This window comes from Periplaneta americana, chromosome 5 (genome assembly GCF_040183065.1).
Source record: "Periplaneta americana isolate PAMFEO1 chromosome 5, P.americana_PAMFEO1_priV1, whole genome shotgun sequence".
In the NCBI taxonomy this organism is placed as follows: domain Eukaryota; kingdom Metazoa; phylum Arthropoda; class Insecta; order Blattodea; family Blattidae; genus Periplaneta; species Periplaneta americana.
The window spans coordinates 86,880,124-86,903,717 of record NC_091121.1 but is presented as its reverse complement, the minus strand read 5'-3'; the positions used below and the strand labels follow the sequence as shown (position 1 = coordinate 86,903,717).

The window sequence follows — 23,594 nt, the reverse complement described above, 5'->3', positions numbered from 1 at the left end:
ATGTTTTTAAAGACATACTATCTATACTATTTCATTTATTTCTATATCTTCTGTAGGTAAAATATTGCGGAAAAAAATTTACAGCTGTTTTAAATATACCATGATTTTTTTTTAATGAAGTCATTTTTTTAAGAAAAAAAGGATAATTGTTGAGCATCATTCTCGGTTAAACTGGTTCTTCGATTGCTGAAAATAAACAAACCAAGTTTCAGAGAAAATACTGTGCACAGATGGCATGCCAAGAAACATTTTTCTATTTTTAGGGAGCTTTTCAAATAGGCAACCAGCAATATTGCTTAATAGAACTCCTGAAGAGAAGTCATATAGCTAATTTCTTCTGACCCTCGTCCATAAAGGGGGGATGGGGAGAAGCTTAAAACTCATGACCACAAATTCTTTAAGAAAAAGCTACTCATCCCCATCGCGTGATGTAACATTTATGTATCAGAAGTGGTACTCTTTGATACAAAATCATAAGCAAGGGTAGAAGTAATTCTATAAATAATTTCTCTGAAGAAATACTTAACTTGTAAGTTTATTGTAATACAGTATATCACAAAAAAAAATCCTACTTTACAATACTTCAGTTAACAATGATATTACCATTTATAGTGTACTTTCTTCAAATATTATTCAAAAGACATGCCTAAATGAAAAAAATAGTCAAATCTCTATTTTATCTGAACATCAAATATCAGAAATCACATTTTCTGTCTAATCTACTGAGTTAGTTCTGTGGTAGCATGTCTGCCTCCAGACTATCTGGCCCAAGTTCGATTCTCAGTGGGATCAGAAATTTTCGTATAAAGTTTCTATCCTGAGATGAGAAGTAGTGGTGCAAATCTTTTAATCACCAGATTGTGCACCACAATGCCTGGTTAAATCCCAAATCTCTCCACAGTGCATATGAAGAGAAGGCATGTCACTGTTGATAATGACTCATCTGTCAGATGGGAACGTTAAGCCTGGTAACCCTCTTGGTGCTATTTGATAGTAGGCTACATGCTGGCATGGGTTTCCCTCTACCCTCATGATCCTCACACATTCCCTATCCTACTCAGTTGGTAGAGCAGCTGGCTACGGACTGGAAGGTCCGGGGTTCGATCCCAGGTGGTGACAGGATTTTTTCTCGTTGCCAAACTTTCAGAACGGCCCCGAGGTTCACTCAGCCTCCTATAAAATTGAGTACCGGGTCTTTCCTGGGGGTAAAAGGCGGTCAGAGCGTGGTGCCGACCACACCACCTCATTCTAGTGCCAAGGTCATGGAAAGCATGGGGCTCTACCTCCATGCCCCCCAAGTGCCTTCATGGCATGTTACGGGGATACCTTTACCTTTTTACCTTTTACACTTACACATGCACTCATCCTAGTACACGACATAAATCTCCACAGATACAGCCCATTGGTGTGCAACTTGAAAATGGGTTAGTCTTGCCAACTGTCCGCAATATTTGGAACCCGAATCACGCAAGTGAGGTGGATAGGCATTAGACACACACACACACACACACACACATTTTCTGACTGAATTTTAGTCCATAATTTTTTTTAATGTATAGTACAGTACTCATTTTTCTCTAAAAATGTTTTTCTTCTACATCTTTTATTATTTCTAGAGTTTGTTTAATATCTAATTGCAATCTCATTTGTTAAATTCAATATACTTCATAATTATTATACTTGATTAGTATAGTTGGTCTTAAGGTAACCAGTGGTCGTCAGCACTCGCTGAAATGGATAAGGGTAAGCAGAGCCGTCCCATGTGCTCTGTCGTGCAGCAGGAAGAGGTAGAGAGCATAACTAGCAGCTATGATTGCACCATAGTGCAGTGTGTTCACCGTAAGACACACTAGCCCCAGGGTGCTTTGTGCTATGACCACTGTGGTAGACCATGGAATGCATGGCAAGTGGGGGGGGGGGGGGAAACAAAAATAACAGAGACTGAGAACAATCCCAACTAGTAAATCTAAATAAAAGAGTGCAAGACTTTGTTTGTTGCTATAGCTCCTTGTCAGGAATTCCCAGTGCAAGTTTGCATTCCCTACTGTCAGTCATCTGATGCCAACAAGTCAGGTCAAATACCATTCGTAAAAACAGCTAAACAGCTTAACTCCTCTTGGAATGTCTATTGTGTGCACCTGGATGCTAGCCCGAGGGTGCACTGTGCTGATGACTGCTAGTCTAGGAATTGAAGCTGTGAAGGTGATGTTAGACAACTTTGGAGAAATAATAAGAGATCAGATAGTGGACAAACTGTGGGTCAGCAGCAGAGATAGATCAATGTTTGTGACATATATGGACACGTGACGAATTTATTGAAACATTAGTTGACAAACTCTGCCACCTCTGTAACCACCATTATATTCCCAACAACAATCCAGTTTTTAGACGATTTTTCTGAGGGCCTTGCCCAACATGCTGTTCAAGATTTTCATTGGGACAATAATCACTCTACACTGCACTTTTTGTTTTGGTTTGCATTGAATACAATCATCCTGTATCTGGAACCACAGTCTACTATATACAGTCGCGAAGCTTGAGGTGATTTTTTGCAAATCTCGCGATAAAGCGCTCCGAGCGGTTAGCAACTAGAAACAATAGACTGTCCACTGTCGACTTTGGATTTAGAGTCAACTGTGTCGTATTTCCATCGAGTGCTAGGTCACTGTGTATTTCGCACTGATGCTTGTGAAGAAAAATCCTAACATCTATTTCTTATTTTACTTCTAGATGCAAAAAGTGGTTAATAAACAGCAGGAGGGAAGATCTAATGACAAAGAATGAAGCATATCTTTATAATAATATAAAGTTTTGCTCTCTTCATTTCGAAAACACACAATTTATGAATGAAAACAAAAATAAATTAATCTGGAATGCAGTTCGAGCTTTATTTGATGTTTCACATAAACCTGTTCTGTTATTACCTGCAGCTGAGAAACAAAAGCTTTGCATTAATTCTACGTCTGTATCAGCTGATTCCTTGAATAATTGTACATTTTCAGACAACTTAGGCCTACTTTTTTTTCAAAGGATTTGTTTTTAATTATAGCTGTTAATTTTGTTGCTATTTTTATTTTTTACTTTACTAGAGACGTAGAAAAAGTAAGTCTATTACAATAAAATTTATTGATCACGTTTTATTTCCAATTCTGGTCTGATTATGTGATTATTATTGCTTAACCTCATCCCACTTTGTTAACTACGTAAGCCTACACTACAAGTACCGGTACACGTAAGTTACTCCCATTAATTCATATTTCCATTATTATTGTTGTAAAGGGAAATGCAAATTAATATTTATTGGTTTCATAGTTCATTATCACTATAATCTTGAATGAGTGAAGCGATTATAGTAAATTTCAGCTCGTGTTGCACAAACAAAAATAATATTAACCTATTTCTTGCAGGTATCTTCGAGTTTATGGCGGAATTTAATATACTTCATTAAAATAATAAATTAACTTTATCCATTTAATATTTCAATAATGGAAGGAAGGTTTCCAAAAGATTTTTGCAAAAGAACCCGACAACGAAAGTGTAACATATTTTGTCGTCTGCTAGGAGAGATCTGTGATGATGAGGCGATAGTAGCAATCCTAGTGGTGGGCAACTATCCATGTTTGCAAATTTACTACATATTGACCTTCGTGACTATATATAGTAGACTGTGATGGAACTATGTTCCGCACTGTAACAGTCCATTACGTTCAACAAATTGTAGGCCTAACTGAGTATCTTAGGGGAAAGCATCCTAATCTGCAAATATTTTTTATGGTGCTGCTAGTACAAAACAATAAGAATTTCACAAGTATGCTGATCCATAAAAAGGTACTTTCTCAGTATAGAGGCTAAATGGCATTTCTTTGCACCAAATTCAGGACAAGGGTGCACATGATGGAATTGGTGGAACAGTCAAGGAACTTACAGCTGAAGCCAGTTTACAATGCCCAGTCGAAAAATTTTTTTATTTGCATATCAATATATAACAGACATCCAGTATTTTTTTTTTTTTGTTCTATCTGAAGATATTGAAAGTCACAGTAATACACTACTGCACAGATTCAAAGGATCATATGCAATTTCTGGGACAAGGGGATACCATAGTTAAAATATATAAAGTCAGAGACCGAGTAGCATCAACATCCCCAAAATTCAAAGAAGTTTATATTTTCGATGATATACATTCAACCTGTTATGTCACATTTGAGGATGTAAAGGAGAAAACCTAATGTAGCATAAAATGTGACTGCAAATGGTGTTTTGGTATAGTCCTCGAAAAGTCTCACAACGCTCAGAATTATAGAATTAAATTTCCCCATCCAAAAGCTTCAAATGCTTCTTTCTTCTGGCCCACCAGTGTAGATACATACTGGATTCAACCTAAATATATTCTCTGTACAGTTCCAGAATTACACATTCAATATCTTGTACCAGAATTTTGGTACCCGACAGAAAGACTTGACGAAGAATATTCTGTTTGCAAGCCTACATCATCTCTATTAATTTTCACAAGGAAGCATAACTTAGGGATATTTTTATCAATTATAATTGCAATATATTGTGTTTCCAGACTTTAAAAACAGAGTTCGTTACTTACAGCACATAAAAAAAAAAAATAGTAAAAAAAATATTGTAACAACTACCTATATCACTTGAGTTGGAAGATGAAACTTTGTACACAGATAATCATAAGTGTGAAAAATAAAATGACATTCGTGGAAGGTATCAGACTTGATTTTTTTTTTTTCAACAGTTGAAAACGCCATTTTTGCGATTTTATTTTTGCCAGCTTCTGGGCATCCTATCTGCATATATGGTTAGCTGTAATAGAATACTTTTTTTCCCCTGTATATTATGTAGATTACATTGCTCTGGAGATAAAAACTAGACTTCATGTTCATAAATGGAAAATAAATGTCTAAAATTCAATATTTTCACAAAATTTTGGAAGTTTCTTGCTTATGTCTAATAAGCAATGTTGGGAACAAGTGTGTTGTTTCCCCCCCCCCCCAATAATGAACTACAACATTCAGTGATAAAATGTATGAAAATAAATGCAATGATTGATGACGCGGTTGTCATTAAAAAAATATTACATATTAGTCAAAAAAATATGGGTTTTAGAAATTGAATTGGCGGGTGGGTGGGAAAAGTGTGTTAACTCCAATTTTTCACAGCATCCTCTTACATTTAAACTCGTTTAGATTCTTAAATTAAAACTTTCAGATATTTTTAAGAAAGATTAACAATACTCTAGCAAACACTGCAAGAGGATCACGAAGCAAAAATACACAAATGAGGATTTTGGAAAACTATTTGAATTTTGAAAGTCATTTTCCTCAAAAACAACTTTTATAGGGTTAATGCACTTTTCCCATGTGCCAATTGCAATGAATACTTTTCCTGCGGGGTTTACAAGTTCTTTAGCGTGAACTAAAAAAAAATGAAATAAAAAATGGGCCAGTTTGGTGATGCAACAACATTTCGTTGAGTTGACATGGAATGTGACCCATATATCATTCAGCCAGACGTAATATATAGCAAAAAACTTACAAGAGACAGTAGTTTTGATAACTTCAAGGAGGAATAAGGTAGAGGAAGTATCACATAAGTTCGAAACCACATATACCACAACTTTTCAACATCAAAGTAACGCGTACACCTATCTTCATCGATCTTTATTCAAATTGAGATCTGTACTAATTCTTCATAATAGTAAGTTCATACTAGACAAGATAAATTCCAAATGGCGTGTATTTACTATTTCAAATTATTTTATCTTCACATAATAGATGCACAAGTCAAAGAGGAAAATGTGCATAAATTACATGAGAAATCTACAATTTTTTTCATGGTCACTCAATTACCATCTTTACATTTTAAAATAGCGCAATTTCATAGAAAAATCAAGGGATTGAATTATTCACTAGATATAATTTAGAATAAATACAACAAAAGCATCGATCTGGTTACATACTGATATTTAAAACTATTTGTCCTACAAATACAGCATTCTGAAAACAATGTATTTTATTACGAAATTGTAGTAATGATGCAGTAAAATGGCAGAAAGTGCCAAATTCATCACATGGAGACAAGCTCCATTAGTGCATTCATACAAATAACACAATTCTGAATATTAAAATGCATTACTGTTACATTGTTATACTTCCAGATAGTATTACAACAAAATATAACTTCTATTCTCATTTTGTAACTTATATTTTTCATAAAGACCAGTGTACACAATCTTAGATTTTCTTTAATATAAAGCTATAATGAAATGTATAGTATCAGTTTTTAAAATTAATATCAACAAGTACTTCCAGATAATAGTTAACATTCTTTGGGGGTTGCGGAGGAGGCAAAGGATTCGTTCAATAGAAACTGACATCATGTAGGCACAATAGTTAATACAATATACAGGTGATATCCTCCATTCACACCAACTCGACCATAGAACTCGTACCATTACAAATCTCTTACAGTGCATTTCTTTAGCATGCCTTTATAGTGAATAATGTGGCATATCAAAATTAAACCACAATAAATAAATAATATTAAATTATATATTTATAACCACCATTTAAAAATGTAGGTACGACTTAGATTTTATTATAGAAAATAAAATCCACAATCTTACAAACATTGCAAAGAAAATGAGAAATATCAAATGGATGGCAACCTTGCACAAAATGTACACATCTCTACTTTACAATCTCTGATAAATAAATTTAAATTGAATAAACGTCAAATTCGTACAGATAAAATGTGAAACTTATCAATACTATCACTAAAACAGGTGTCAGAGAGGCCTATAACACAACAGCAGCAAACTTCAAATTGCCGATGTTTTACTCTTTTCAATAGCTATTATATACATGTTATAAAACATGTTAATAAACTCAAAACTACGGACTATCCAAAGCATGAGAATTCTGACACATTCAAACAAAATGCACGACGAAATGTTTTGTGGGATCATTACCAAGGAAAAGACAACCTATTCTATATTATATATTTAGAACATTTATTTTACTTCATTCAGGAGAAACACAGACAACTACAATAGTTCTTATAATTATGGAATGACAGATTTCGAACTACTACTCTGTACACCTCCATACAACACCTATTAAGCCCTTCGCAGTCATGTCCATTTGGCAAAGGTGAAGTAATTGAAAAATAAAAATTATACACGAAAAGCATTCAAAGTGTGCAAAGAAAATAAGTTTTCTCCCCCTGGGAAATTTAATCCTAAACCTCCAAAAAATGTTCACAAATCACAAAGAAAAGTAGTGTGTATATTATGTATTTATATATATGTATGTATACTATGTATATTTTTTACATATGTGAAATGCTTAGAAATATCAAATTTTCTTATTAAATACACTTCAATGACCATACAATTTAGATGATGTTCTTCAAATTGACATACATAATGGGGCTATTCCAGAAGAAAGCGAGCTTCCCCACCAGCAAGATTTGCTCCAGACACAACTACAGACACACTCAGGAATACGACGACGCTAGAGCTAAAAATTTGGTGCACAACTGCCCTCACTGCTACAAATAACACTCCGGACCAAACCTGCTGGAAATCAAACCATCCGTCCAGTTCTCATGAATTGGTATTCCAGTTACTCTTTCGATCGAATTCTATTCACAAAAATCTTGATACACCTGTGTTAAGTATCTGGAAAACCATGCCCCTCTTCACCTCTCATATGACACTTCAGTATGGGAAACGGTCACATGCTCTGTAATCTGCAACAAACATCACAAATCACCATCAATGTTATGTAACGTCCCACCATGCAACTACTTGTTAATTTACATTTAATCAAAAACAAAAAAAAATACGTCATGACAACACTCATTACTATATTGTGGGTCCAGTACATAACCAGGTAACTGCAAATCCATTAATTTTGATTATACGTTTTTACACTTATACAATCGTATTTTAAATCCTAGGAATGCTTATACAATTGTACTTTAAATCCTGGGAGATACGAAACGTCATTTATATGTTCTAAATCAATTTTGTTTCGAAAAGGACACAAAAATACATGTTCATTGTTAAGATGTGGCCCATTTTGAAATTCGTGGAAATTCGAAGCTGTCCATGCTTTCCTCCACCTATTTCGTATCCTTCAATGACACTGTTACTGCTTTAGAAAAAAGGAAACATTTTGTAACAACACAATTTTAGGGCATGGTTTATTCCTTAGGAGCAAGCAGTCCAAAATAACCTACTTTTGTAAAATAATCACATGATACTAAATGAAGAACAAGATACGTCAGTGTCGTAAAATTTTCTGGATTAGAGTATCACAATCCCCTTGGCATCAAACAAAACCAAAAGCATGCTCTTGACTTTGTGTTCGTCATCTTCAATGGATGTCCGGCCGGTCCTGAGCTGAGCATGCCACTCAAACACGCAGGTATGGCTCATAAAAAAATTATGCTTTATTTAACAACGCTCTCAAGTGCCGACATTATATCAACGTTGCCAGTGTGTCGGAATTTTGTCCCAAAGGAGTTCTTTTACATGCCAGTAAATCTACTGACATGAGCCTTAAATGCAATCGACCTGGACCGGGATTGAACCCACAACCTTGAGCACAGAAGGCCAGAGCTATACCAACTGCACTACCCAGGTTGGCAAGGTACGGCTCATGCTTTGTTCCCAAACACTTGTTTAATCACTACCAGGATCTCCATAGCACTTTTCCCGAAATTCGTACAAAATTTGATGCATATTCACTGTTCCTTTCTCAACCTATCCACCTAGCTGCATGAAATTCTGCACACAAACTCTCAGGATATGCTAGTGCTACCATCTACCGTTGCAGAACATTACTGCAACTACTGTCCAGACGGCAGCACCAGTCCCGAATATTTTGGATACTACCTCGTAATATAGCTCTAAGCAGCTAAGATTTCCTACAAATAATCTTACATTCTTCAATAGGCATTATAAATTTGAGTAATATATTAGACTCAAAGATGACTTAACTATGAGTTTTAAATTATCGTTGTGAAAATCTTACCAAACGGACTTAACTTGTTCTTCCGATATAGTCTTCAAATGCTATTTCAGACGTTATTAAATGACATTTCAGTTGTAAGTTTTCAATAAACGTTTTTTCTTTGGCACCCCATAAAAAATGTAATTTAAGTTTTACTGTACAAAATTACATGTAAATGAAGTTTTACTATACAAAATTACATTAACATCCATCTAAAGTGAAGTAGTCCCCTTCATACAGTAGTAACATTAATGAAAGAACATAGTATGTGCTTTGCACAAATACACAACAGCACTAAGAAAAGCATTTAACTAAATCTTCTCAGATCACTTACTCTATTTACTAGTTTCAGCAGCATCCAGATTTAGTTGTCTCTATTGGCCGTCCTTGGTCTATCTTTACTTTATTAGCTGTTTCTGCTGCTGACGAAGGTGGTCCCACTCTGTTCTTGATTTCAGCAGCCATCGTCATGAATGCCTGTTCTACATTTGTTGCATTCTTAGCTGATGTTTCCAAGAAAGGAATACCGAGTTGGTCGGCATATTCCTGTGAACAGAGAAAGCAGTGTGGCTAACATTCAAAATGTAACAGTACCTATTCTGAAGAATTTTCTATGAATCCAGTATTAAGTGATACGATTTTCAAGGAAGAAAAGAATAATGGGAAACTGTTTTGCTCAGAGTATTTCATAGCTAATATATCTGAAAATATGACGTTTTAGAGATTGCATATACTTTAGTCATCAGGCAAGATGGAAATATGAATTAAATTATGTTTTATTTAACGACGCTTGCAACTGCTGAGGTTATATCAGAGTCGCTGGTGTGCCGGAATTTTGTCCCAGTTCTTTTACATGCCGCTAGAACTAGTGACATGAGCCTGTCACAATTAAGAACACTATGGTATTTATGCCATCGACCTGGATCAGGATCGAACCCGCAACCTCGATCACAGAAGGTTAGCACTATACCAACTGTGCCACTCAGGGCGACATGGAAATAATATCCCATGACTATTCCAACTTAGTCAGTGTGGTAAAAATAAGGATTTATGTTTATAAATACTACTATTACACTAAACCCGGACAAGGTTTATCCTGATGTAAACAAAAGACACTGTTCATATGTGGACGAAGATGGTTAATGGGTGCTAATTCGGCACTACTTGCATCAGGGACAGTTGCATTAAAATGGTGCCGTAAACATCAGCCACACATCTCAATTGCAGCAAGTTGTCGTCGAGGCTTGACTCATTCTCAGGATGTGTATTGTGTTGTGTAACAGACATTCCTCTGAGATTACGTCCGCTGATGATCGCAACTAAATTAAGTATATCTACTACAATCCTTTCGAGATTTTCCAATAACAATTTGTATTCAACTCAAACCAAAGGCTTACTCATGGGATCATCTATTTCCAGTACACTTGCAGAAATATTCTTACACAACATAGAACAGACATAATTACTAAACAAAGACGATAAATACACAGACATCATATAATGGCACATAAGTAGACGACATACTAACACCACAGTCTAGTATGTAGTCACGAAGCTTGAGTTGTGAGGGTGCTAGGAACAATAGACTGTGCCGGTACTATTTTGCATTGCCTGTAATGAGGTGATTAACAATCGTAGTGGTTAGCAACTATCAATGGATGCATATTTATTACGTATTGAGCTTCGTGACTGTATATACTAGACTGTGCTAATACTGTATAAAGGAAACAAGACAGATGCAAAACCTACATCAACACAAAATACTCCCAAAGCTCACTACACATTAGAAATTGAAAGCAACAAATCCATAAATTTCCTAGAGATCACAATAACAAAAGTTAACAACAAAAACACACATTCAAAATCTACAGAAAACCAACAACAACACACATACACAACACAAAACAAACAAGCTGCATTCCGAACAATGGTATACAGACTACTCAACATACCAATGAGTCAATAAGACTACAAAGAAGAGTTAAACACAATCAAATTCACAGCACAAGAAAACAAATATAACCCTAACATAACAGACAACATAATAAGACAAAACAGAATTACGAAAAAAAGCAATGTAACACAAACACAAAAAATACATTACACTAACATACAAAAACACACAAAATTGCAACCTCATTCAAGAAATTAAATTACAACATTGCATACATTGCATTATACAAACAGCTGTAAATAATATCAGTAATTGGGCATCCAAAGGAATCTATCTATCTCACAATCAAAAACTGAATACACTGTCTTCACAAGAAGATATAGCTTAAAAAACTATAAACCTCACATTTGAATAATCAAGAAATTCAGTACAATCCAACTCCTAAGATCCTTGGTTTAATTTTTGATGAAAAAATTTTATGGAAAACACATTTAACCAATGTTGCTTCGCAGTGTCTACCATGATTAAATCTCTTGAAGATCATAGCTAATAAGGAATGGGGATCAGATATCACGACTATGCGTCTATTTTATAATGCTTATATACGATCAAAATTGATCTACAGATGTGAAATATGGGGAGGAGCTTCAGCAACTCATCAAAAAACAATGTCTGTTCTTCAAAACTCAGCCATAAGATTATGTCTAGGAGTACCAAAAACCACATCAACTGTTGCCCTAGAAATTGAATGTAATATTCAACCAATCAGACACTATGTATTACAAAAGGATCTAAAAATACATTTAAAATTGCAAGCCTCATCCAGATCTCAGATGTTCTTCAAACTGTCAAATAATATCCTGTGTAATTTCTATAAAATAAACAAAGAAGAAATACCTATCTATATCACACACACACTCATTGCTAAAACCCAGTTATGAACGAAATTCCTCCATGGCAATGGGTTATTCCAGAACATAGCATACAAATTCCAGGAAATCATTCCAAAAATGATCCTCCATACATTAAGTTAGATGCCATGGAACTACTCTGCAGCACATGTAAGGTTCACCTTCAAATTTATACAGATGGATCTCTAAATCCTAATAATGGGACATCAGGAGCAGGGTATTATATTCCAAAATATCAAGAAAGTTACTTCATACCACGTTCATCCTCTACAGTCTTGACACTGAATTGCTAGCTATTGATGCTGATCTTCAATGTGTTACTCAAATGTCTGAAAAATCTATTTGCATACTTACCGACTCCAAGGGGGCTATATTTAATGTAATTAAATATGTACCAAACCTATACGCACATAGAATTATTCCAATTCAGAAACAAGTAAACTAAAAAAACTCCAAAAGGAAATAACATTTCAATGGATACCTAGTCATTGTGGTATACCTGGAAACAAGGAAGTCGATAATATTGCAAAACAGGCAACATATTTGCAACCAAGACCTCTTCAAGTGATATCTCTATCCAGTGCTTTTGCTTTAGTAAAGTCTCATTTTATAAACCTATGGATCAATAATTGGCTCTCTTCTGACAAAGAAAAATTTTACAGTCCGTACAAAAGAATCTAAATGACCTGGAAATGTACAAAAACTTGCCCAGACACGTTCAGACATTTTTATCAAGAGCCAGAACAGGTCATATTGTCACACAATAATTGTTGTTGTTTTCTAATGCCAGGCGTTTGACAAAGTCATTTGACCTCTTGCACTCCAATATTTTTCAAAGATATTATCATGACCAGCCACTGAAGCACAGATTTTGAGGTGTTCCGAATCCATTTCTTGGTTTGAGTTGCACAATGGGCAGTTAGGGGACTGATATATTCCAATTCTATGCAGGTGTTTGGCCAAACAATCATGGCCTGTTGCCAATCTAAATGCAGCTACAGACGATTTTCGTGGTAAATCGGGAATTAACTGTGGATTTTGATGCAAAGAGTTCCATTTTTTCCCTTGGGATTGAGTTATTAAATTTTGTTTGTTGAAGTCTAAGTATGTATATTTAATAAATCTCTTCACAGAGTAATACATAGATTTAGTAACAGGTCTGTAAGTAGCAGTGCTGCCCTTCTTTGCTAAAGCATCCGCATTCTCGTTTCCCAGGATTCCACAATGAGATGGTATCCATTGGAATACAATTCTTTTATTGAGTGATATTAATTGAGAGAGCATTTTAGTTATTTCTGCTGTTTGAGATGAAGGTGTGTGTTTAGAGACGATTGATAGAATAGCTGCTTTGGTGTCTGACAATATAACTGCATTCCTAAATTTATTGATGTGGCATAGAAGGTTCCTGAGACATTCACTTATTGCAATGATTTCACCATCAAAACTTGTTGTTCCATACCCAAGAGATCTATAAAGTGAGAAGAGACAGCACGTAACACCTGCACAGGCACCTTGTTCTCTGGAGATCAAGGATCCGTCGGTGTATAAATGAAGCCAGTTTTGTGGAGGGTGCCTAATATTGTCTCTAAAGACAATAATTGTAACTATACCGATTTCACATTTCTGATAATCCTACTTGTCTGTGGTGTAATAATCATGAAGATCTGGAACACATTCTTCTATACTGTCCATCCATAAACCACAAAAGAAGTAAATTAAAATCATCAGTACCAGTTGCAGAAGATACCGTCCTGCAGTATATATTGACTACACTTCAACTCTGGCTACTAGCAACAGGCATCTATAATGAACACCAATCAAAATACCCCTCATGAAAAACAAAAACTGAATAGACTACAATGGACTATAGTGGACTTTATGTAGTCAGCAAACAGCTGGATACATTAAGAAGATTGATTGCATACAGAAGAAAAAACTCACTACAAATGCATCCCAACATACAAACAACACAAACAAACAAATACAATCACACAGGCGTATACAAACTCAAATGCAACACCTGCAACAATTCTATGTAAGACAGACAGACGAATCATTTCAAACACGTTACAGAGACATCATAGCCATAACAAAATCACAAAACACTAATGCTAACCACACCTATAGCAACATAAACACACATGGAAATTCTAAACATTCAACCAAAAAACCAGAAACTAAACACATAGAACAATATGAAATATACAGACACACAAAAACACACCCTCATGATATTCTCAACACACAACTCAATTTCAGAACACACACTATCTCAATTTCAAAACACACACACTACTTGACTCCACATTACACTACACAAACACAACCCCACAGAAAGCACAATCAGAAGGCGTGAAAACCAGGAACATCCAGTTCTGAAGATAATCTACAACAGGTTGAAACTAGTCAACAACAAGGCACCTAATTTTAACACGTGAAAGCAATACAGTACATATTTCTAAAGATTTGATGCTAATAATAGTGTATTAGACAAATTGTTACAAAAGTTTAGCTTTATGCAAGAGTGGTTCAGATTGGAATACAATGTAGGGAATTTTCTAAGACCCATGTGTGCAATAAAGCTACTTTTGCAACTAATTGTATATAGGCTAATATTTTATCCAAGTGTTGTGTATTTTGCTAAAAGTTAAAAGAAAAATTCATAGTAAGACATATAATCCTTATAATCTGGGATGTCACATTTCTTAGTAAACATATTATAGCAACATAAAATCAACAAGTATTATTGTTGTCACGTCTGAGTGAAATGAAGATAATGCCAGCAAAATGAGTCCAGGTTCAGTACCGAAGTTACACAGCATTTGCTTCTAATGGGCTGAGGAAAAACCAAGGAAAAAAACCTCAACTAGCTAACTTGCCCAACCAAGAGCCCACTCTTTCACAATCAGACATGCTGTTACTCCACAGAAGTGAACGTAATTCTCAATACCAAGGATGATACACAAAGCAAAACATTCACATTACATAACCTTATCAAAATTTTGAAATGCAGATATCACTGATAAAATCCAAAACAATGCCACTTTTGGAAAGTGATTCAATTCGATTTAAAAAAAAATATATACTTACAAATGGCTTTTAAAGAACTCAAGAGGTTCACTGGCACTCCCACATAAGCCTGCCATCAGTCCCTATCCTGATAAAGATTAATTAATCCAGTCTCTATCATCATATCCCACCTCCCTCAAATCCATTTTAATATTATCCTCCCATCTACGTCTGCCTTCCCAAAGGTCTTTTTTTGATCTGGCCTCCCAACTAACACTCCATATGATTTCTGGATTCGCCCAAATGTGCTACATGCTTTGCCCATCTCAAAAACTACTATAGTAAACATAAAATGTTTCCAAGAAGGTTAACTACATGGACAGGGATTTACCACATGGAAATTAAGTAAGTATTCGTAACAATTTGTGAAAAACTGCACACAAATTTTAGAATTGTGCACGCATGTTCAGACATAATTGTTATACAATTCACAAAAATAACCGCAGTCCATCCCAACATGCTGTAAAGCAGTAATGTTTGAGCTCACCATGACGGACAAAGCAGCTAAAAGTGAACTTTTCACAAAATCAGGACCAAGTAATCAATTTGATGATTAAAGAACTGAAACTAATACCAGTCACAGATAAAATCGAAAATATACGAAAACAACTTAATGTGTCCCAAGAATAAATATGCAAATACAAATGTAAATAAACAATAACAGAAGATTGGAAACCAAAATGTTCCAGGAAAAGATGAAGACATTTAAAATCTCCTGAACGAGGCTGGAACAGGTATGTAATATAATGACCCAATTCGTGATTGACAATGGCAATGGTGGTGATTAGATGGACATGTAGAAAGACTAACAGATTGCAGGTTGACTGGTCTTAAACTTTTGAATTATACGAGATAATCCAAATGTAGTAAGAAACTAGAGCAACAAAGTGAGACTTAAAATGTTATAGAAGACCAAACAATTTCGAGAAAACCTGCTACAATAGAATTTTATAGAAGACCAAACAATTTCGAGAAAACCTGCTACAATAGAATTTTATAGAAAACCAAACAATTTCGAGAAAACCTGCTACAAATTTTCTACAAATACGACAGGACCTGCTAAACATCGAAACATAGTCCCTTTGGCAGAAACAGTTGACTTGAGATTCAGTTAATTCAGAATGGTACAAACCCATTGCACCATTCTGAGTTAACTTCAAGAACAGATGGATTGGTACATTATCTAATATCATGGAAGTAAATGTTGTCTACAACATTACACAGTACAAAAGTAAAATTTTACACGAAATCTGATACTGGCTTAACCCTGTATTTTTTTAAGTATTTTCCACACTGAATACAGCATAATTAAAATACTCGGGTGCTGACAGTCATGTAATCAAACTGTGGAAAGTGTGAAATATAATATAACTGCCAGCATAATTTTACTATTCATAACCATGCTAATATCGTGAAAACCAATCAATGTCAATTGCTCGAGTATACCACAATATACTGAACAGCTCATGGCTTTTATACAGGACTACACAATTGCCAATCCCATACCGAAGTAAAGACAAACAATTATGTGACAACAATGCTTTCTCCAAAAGTTTCATACCTACCTTTGCTGTTGTATAGTCAACAACCTTCTTGGTTGTGAGATCACATTTGTTTCCTACCAACAGTTTGTTAACATTATCACACGCATAACGATCAATTTCTTCTAACCACTGCTTAACATTGTTGAAAGATTCTTGATCTGTGCAGTCATATACCACAATAATACCATGTGCACCTCTGTAGTAACTAGAAGTAATAGTTCTGAACCGTTCTTGTCCAGCTGTGTCCCACTGAAATAAAACAACAAATATTACCAATAATAATAATGATCATCTTTCAAAGTGTAATGTCTGAATTCAGTGTAATTTCAGTATGATCACTGATTGCACTACATTTACAGTCATGCTCTATTGTAACTATGTCATGCAGCGAATGTTCAGAATAAGTAAAAAAATTTTCAGCTGGTCAGAAATGTAGACTACTTTTATTGACTAGTACCGCAGACGGCATTAATGTGTTACACTGTGTAGCACCCTATTTTCAACTGAACATCTGGAATTTCAAGTACAATAAAAAGTGTCAAAACTTTCTTACTAATACATAATTACATCCAATTTTGACAACTTTTAATATTTTGGATACATGTATAACTCACCTTAAGTTACACGATTTAGAAGCACACATGAAAAATGCAATAACAATCACAATCTCAACAAAAATTTAATTTCTGAAAGACATATAAAATGTAATCAATTCGTTTAAACTTAAATGGTTTTTTCTTCTTTTTCCTCAATGCTATACTAAATCTGTAGACAATTTAATAATATAAAATAATCTAACTTTAACAAATTAATAAAGTCTTCAACACGACAGTCTTCATCTTTGGCAATATGTACTTATTCTTTGTGAGTGTTTAAAACGACTATTTTGAATAATGTAATAATTATATTATGAAATTCTACACGTTCTTCAGCACTCAACAATGATAAAAAGTTGTAGTTAGGCACTTCTAGGATTGCTAGTCAGATGCAAGAGCATATTCATTCTGCATGAAATCTAGCAAGAAGAGTGTCGGTACTGTTTCAATATGTATACTGTGCCAGTAGTTAGTTCTATATTCGTGAAAGGATACGATAATTTCTATAGTTATTAATTATAATTCTGACTAAATCTATTAATTAAAATACTTACAATTTGGAGCTTTATCGTCTTTCCATCCAGATCAATGGTTCTTATTTTCTGAAACAGAGATTTAGAGTCAGTAACAACATCCAAATAGCAATAATCCAGGAACCCCTCTCCAATATTCCATAAATAAAATCATTTTATGTCAGATATTATACTTATTACTTAAAGGAGTGACTACTTTATGTGAGAAGAGTGTGGTTTAAGAATAACGAACAGGTTTGAACCTCAAAAACGCCCAAAAAAGGAATTCGACAAGCAAGTTTGCAACTCCAAATTCCTTGCATTATGATTCAAAATGTTTTGCACAAGTCGCATCTGGAAGCATACACAATCCAAGTAACCCAGCAGATTACTGTAACAATTATAAAAAAAAAACTCTTTATTGGGTCTAATAAGAGGCTGACATAAGTTACGTCTGAGCATAAAAAATGAAACACTAATTTTGTAAAATGACAATACACAGAATCTATGAAATTATCTGAAAGTGCATCTGCAAAAGTTGCAAATTGTTGCTTTCCAATCATAAATCAAACAAAACAGGTTATTCAATTCTACGTAAAATAACGAATTAAAATGAACCTTAGTTAAGTAAAACCATGAACAGTATACTTACAAAGTCAACACCAATAGTACTGATATAACTCTCTGTATATGTGTCATCCTGTAACAAATAAAAGCTCAAATCAATGTTCAACATACTGAGGTGACTAGCATTGTTTGAAGCTTATCCCTTAAAAAAAGAAATGATTCAAAGTGAATCATATACCAGTATTACGAACACTTGTGAAAGTTGTGTTTACATGCAAATTACTACATTAATAATTCATATGCGAAGTGAAAGATTACAAGAAACATAATTCAGAAATACAATATGGAGTACTGTATATCATTTCTTTAAATTACAATCATGATATTTTAAACATGAATAGTAGCATTTTATTTAACAGTACTTCCAACTGCAGACATTAAGTATTCAAATTCAACATGGATGAAATATGTCAGGGGCAGACTTTTTAAGGTGTCTCTACCCTTCAGCAATTGTCTCTAATGTTCTTTCCCCTTAACAGAGGTCACACACTGAGCCGGATATAGTACTTCTAAAACAGATAGCCAGCCTGTTGTAGAAGCTTAGAAGATGACATACGAAATTGTCATGAAGGTTTGGTTAGGAAGTGATCATGGTCCTTTTAATCTTAATATCCAGCATTCGCCTGCAGACTTGGGAAACCACAAAAACCAAGTCAAGATAGTTGATCCTTAGGATGAAACCCTGGATATGTTAACCACTACACTACAGTGGTAGAGAGCTCTTTTTCGTGCTGTAAATCTATCACACAGGCCTCCTGATTCAGTGCTAATTCACACAAAGAACATTCACCCAAATGAAATTTGACCCATGGACAATAGATGCACCAGAGAATGCACCCAAATAAATTGACCCAAGAGAAAATTAAAACAAAGAAAATTCACATATATTCTTTTAGTTGATAATGCAATAATTTAGATGGAACGAAATTTTGAATGATTTACATAACTCCTGAAAAACTTTAGGCCTATTTTATTGCAGAAACCGAGTCTTGGATGGATTTCTTCAGATTTTAAAGTTGTAACCACAGGCACACAAATATTAAACGACACATCCTTGGTCTTTGACTTCTTCAAACCTTTGTGAAATATTTTACACCCTTATATTTAAGCTTTTATATTTTCGATTTTGTGGTTCTTTTATTCTTCGTTCTAGACACAACTCCTGGATCACTGTGTCAACATTGGCTTGCTCTTTCTTTAAATAATTTATGAGTTTGTATAAAGTGGGATATTTCTTATAAACAATGTTCTGGAAGCAGTTGTGCCATGCTTCTCTGTTATTCACGCATGGTTCATTCAATCTAGCTGCTTCGAACTGATTCCATAAATGAGGAGGATATTGAGCTTTTGCAGCAGGCCGACGACCTCTTGCAGTAATCCCAATGTAGGTGGCCTTGAAATATTTGACGAAATCCGTCATCCATCTGGGCATCGTCTCGAGAACAGTATGAAAACACGCTGGTACATCTTTGACAGGAACAAATGCTAAAGACAGCAATCACCGAAAGATTGTCTGATGGTAGTATCATTTTCATCAGTGTATGCAGCTAGAAGTCCTAGTTCTTGTATCTTCCTCCAGGCACTTTGTTTTAGGTGCAAGAAACAAAGTCGAAGTATTGCATGTCGAAAAACACGTTGAATTGCTCTTATTATACTCATCTCGAAGTCACAAATAACAACAGATGGTTCTGAATTATCCCAGCCATAATCCAAAAATTGTTGTAACACAGATTGGAGTATTACTTCGTACGATTCCTACCTTTTATTTGGTAGAAGGGAGTACACAAAAACAAGTGCCTTACCTGCATACTCTCCATGAATTGTCACAATCTGCGTAAATATTTGCAGATGCAGTCTGAAATGTACCATCAATGTACCAAGTTGCGTAGGCTAAATGATGTTTGGATCCAAAAACGAAAATTCTATCTATATCAAATGTTACCAGTACCACGGAAACGAATTCCTAAAATTGCACTTACTATGAAATGAACTAAACTTTATCGCAATGGGTGAATTTTCTGTGAGGGTGAGCGAAACATATATAAAGAACATGCTCCAGTAATTCAATGAACAAATGATATATTATAAAAACTGTAGGATATTTTCAACAGAGTGATACCAATTATTTCATATATGTTGGAACCTTTCTTCAATGACGAAACAAGACATAATTAGTGGTCACTCAGGTCCCCAATTCTTAACACACATGATTTTCACGTCTATATGAACTGATGTAGAAGATAAAGTCCATTCCATGAAATAAAACTTCGCAGGATCTGGAAATGGACATTTCATAATCAAATGATTAACTTAACTACATACCATTAAATATAATGTGTGCTTAAAAACCTTTCAATAAGTGCAAGGTATGCATTTAACAATAGATTTCCAATCATATTAAATAGAGAAGAATGGAGAAGGACAATCAGAAGATGACACTGAAACCTCGATATATAATAATAATAATAATAATAATAATAATAATAATAATAATAATAATAATAATAGCAGCAACAATCCATGAAGCGACAACCCATAAAGGACTAACGCCAACCAATTGACTCCTGGAATCGCATCCACATGCTTCAGCAAAGGTAAACTATCATCCAATCAATACAGGGGTTACATGTGATCAACACAATTGCCCCTCTGCTAATATTAGGGATTTTCGAAACCAGATTTTGCAATCTAGCATAGCTTCCCGAATTCATCTTGATGCTGAGTGGGTACTGGTCTCATACACTGGCCGAAATTTCATTAGAAAATTCCTTTCCCCATGAGGATTCAATATAGTGTTCGTTCTGTGTAAGTCCAGAATGATACTTTATACCATGATGCTATAGTGCAGGGCAATCATATTAAAGGCTCTGGCAAATCAGGCTATTCAATAATATATTTTCTTTATGTGAGCTGATCATTTGCTTGCCAGCATTACTAATGATTCATATTGAATCTATAGGGACAATTACAAAAAAAAATGTACTGTGAACAGATTCTGAAAGCTTTTCGCAATTAGAATCTCTTACAACTCAATTTATCTATAGTAAAGATGCTGTATTAATTATGCAGTTGTCTAGTGTCGATAAGAAAAAAGTATTTGGGAATACCGAGTTCAAGGTTTGTCATGGGATTATCTCATATTCGTCTTACAGTTGGGAAGAAAATCTCGAAGGGAAGGGAGGAACCAACCACGTTATCAGTTCAAGTGGGATTCAGACCCACTCTCAAGCTAACCTCACAGCATGAGTCCTGCTTGTTACTCTCATATCACACCAGTGGCCATAATATTATATAACCATTAAAAAATAAATAAATAAAAATAAAAATTCGCGAGTTTTCAGGAACAGAGAATAATTTATATATGAGAGGAAGCAATCATTCAACAGTAAATAAAAAAATACACAAACACAATGTACCACAGTTCAATACCACACTATTGTAACAGATGCATATAAATAATGTGGTCTAATGTACACATTTAGAATAACATTACTCTGGCGTAGAACATTTTAATCAGCGCAGTAAAATCAGTGGCATAATTATGGCTAGCAGGAAGTGATAAAATGTCAGAGGTCCCACGCATGGAGTGGAAGAGTGGAGGGGAGTTCATAACGAATTTCATGATTACTGTGTGAAGTTCTAATTACAATGACCTGTAACCTTAACTGGTAGTAATTCAAAAAGGGAATTCTGAATATCAATGTGGTCTGTGTACAAGATGTTATGAAAATGTTTATTATTTTTAGATGTAATTTCATTGTAGATAGGATCTGGCCAGCTGAATCACGTGATAATGATCCTGAAAAAATTATTTTCGTTCACTAAGTCTTTTCATAATAGTATTTATGTTGAACAATAGTGTCAATCTGTAATATATTTAAATGCTTCCCTATTTGTTATTTTCAGGTTTGAATACTGTATTAAAACTTCTGAATTAAGTTAACACACGAAGAAAGATTCGAAAATTGGTCTGTGAATGATTCTGTAACATTCTGCAACTATTTCGTTTTTCATATGTAATGGTTTACAACGAACAAGAAAAGTAAGATGGTAATGAATTTGAAAATATTGGCAAAAACTGATTTAATGAAAAAATCTTGGAAATCAATGTCCAAGGAACAGAAAACTACCAAAATAAGATTTTTAAATCTACTATCCACTGGAAAAAATTAAATTATGTAGGATAACAAACCTTAACTCTATTTTTATGCGTCCTCTTGGTAAATTTTGAACTGCAAATACAGTGAGGTAATTTTTAAAAGCTGAAGAAGCAACTAATGGCAGCAAGATCATCTAATTTTTTCAATCTTTCCAGAGAAAAGGGAAGTGAGGTGAATTAATATCCTTGACAGTTTATTTTTCCAGCAAATGCTACCCTATTTGCATATTGCACACCCATATTATCTCCCCTTCCTCTTCCACCCCCCCCCTCTCTCTCTCTCTCTCTCTCTCTCGACTGTACTTCATTGATTCACTGAAAAGAAGCAACTAGAAGCATTTTAAATCTGGATATGGAGAAGAATGGAACATGTGAAGTAGACAGAATTTAGAAATGAAGTTGTGTTAGAAAGAGTGGATGAAGAAAGAATGATGCTGAAACTGATCAGGATGAGGAAAAGGAATAGGTTGGGTCACTGGCTAAGAAGAAACTATCTACTGAAGGATGCACTGGAAGGAATGGTGAATGAGAGAAGAATTTGGGGCAAAGATATCAGATAACTTAATGTAGTCTATTAAGACGACATTAAGATAAGATGGACCATATGCGGAGACAAAGAGGAAGGCAGATAAGAAGATTGGAGAAAGTTGGGCTTGCAGTGAAAGACTTGCTCTTGGGCAGAACACTATGAATGAATGAAAATCTATTAATATCATCCTCTTCAGGGAAATATTGTCATGACATCACTTGAAATAAGGCACACATGTCTACTTTCTCCTACAGACATGCAAATACATGTATTAATGTTGAACACAATAAATTCGAATTAACTAAAAATGGACTTATGTGGTTTCTCAAATAACAGACTCAATTTATAATACATGAATTACTATACTACATAAATTTTTACAAAATTACATCTACCTAAACTGTGTAAACAGCAGCCTGGTATCTTACTTGCTGGGAATATAAAAAAAATACATAGTAAATAGTATTATTAATGCATTCCTTTTCAATGCAGGAATATGAATGGGAACATGATAAAGAAATAAATCTGGAAATGCATAAAACATGTAATTAGGAATCACTGCTATCTTCGTGACATTAATTTTTGTAATACAGTAGAACCTCAATAATCTGAACGAATTGGGATCAGGATAGTACAGCAATTGTAAAGCAGCCTACTATAGAAAGTTGTAAAGATCAATGTTTGAAGTACAATAATCAAACAAACAAAACATACA

General features: G+C 34.6%; 1 protein-coding gene across 1 annotated transcript in view; it reads right to left on the bottom strand.

The window, feature by feature from the left end:
• Window positions 1-5,663: 5,663 nt before the first annotated feature.
• The window catches only part of Rab1 (RAS oncogene family member Rab1), a 33,639-nt gene continuing 15,708 nt past the window's right edge, over window positions 5,664-23,594 (bottom strand). The window contains exons 3-7 of the mRNA XM_069826193.1: window positions 18,217-18,264; window positions 17,607-17,654; window positions 16,478-16,705; window positions 9,373-9,584; window positions 5,664-7,770 (exon numbers count right to left, since the gene is read on the bottom strand). Of these exons, the coding sequence (XP_069682294.1) occupies window positions 9,387-9,584; window positions 16,478-16,705; window positions 17,607-17,654; window positions 18,217-18,264 (522 nt within the window). The 3' untranslated portion in view covers window positions 5,664-7,770; window positions 9,373-9,386. The remainder of the gene's footprint in view (window positions 7,771-9,372; window positions 9,585-16,477; window positions 16,706-17,606; window positions 17,655-18,216; window positions 18,265-23,594) is intronic.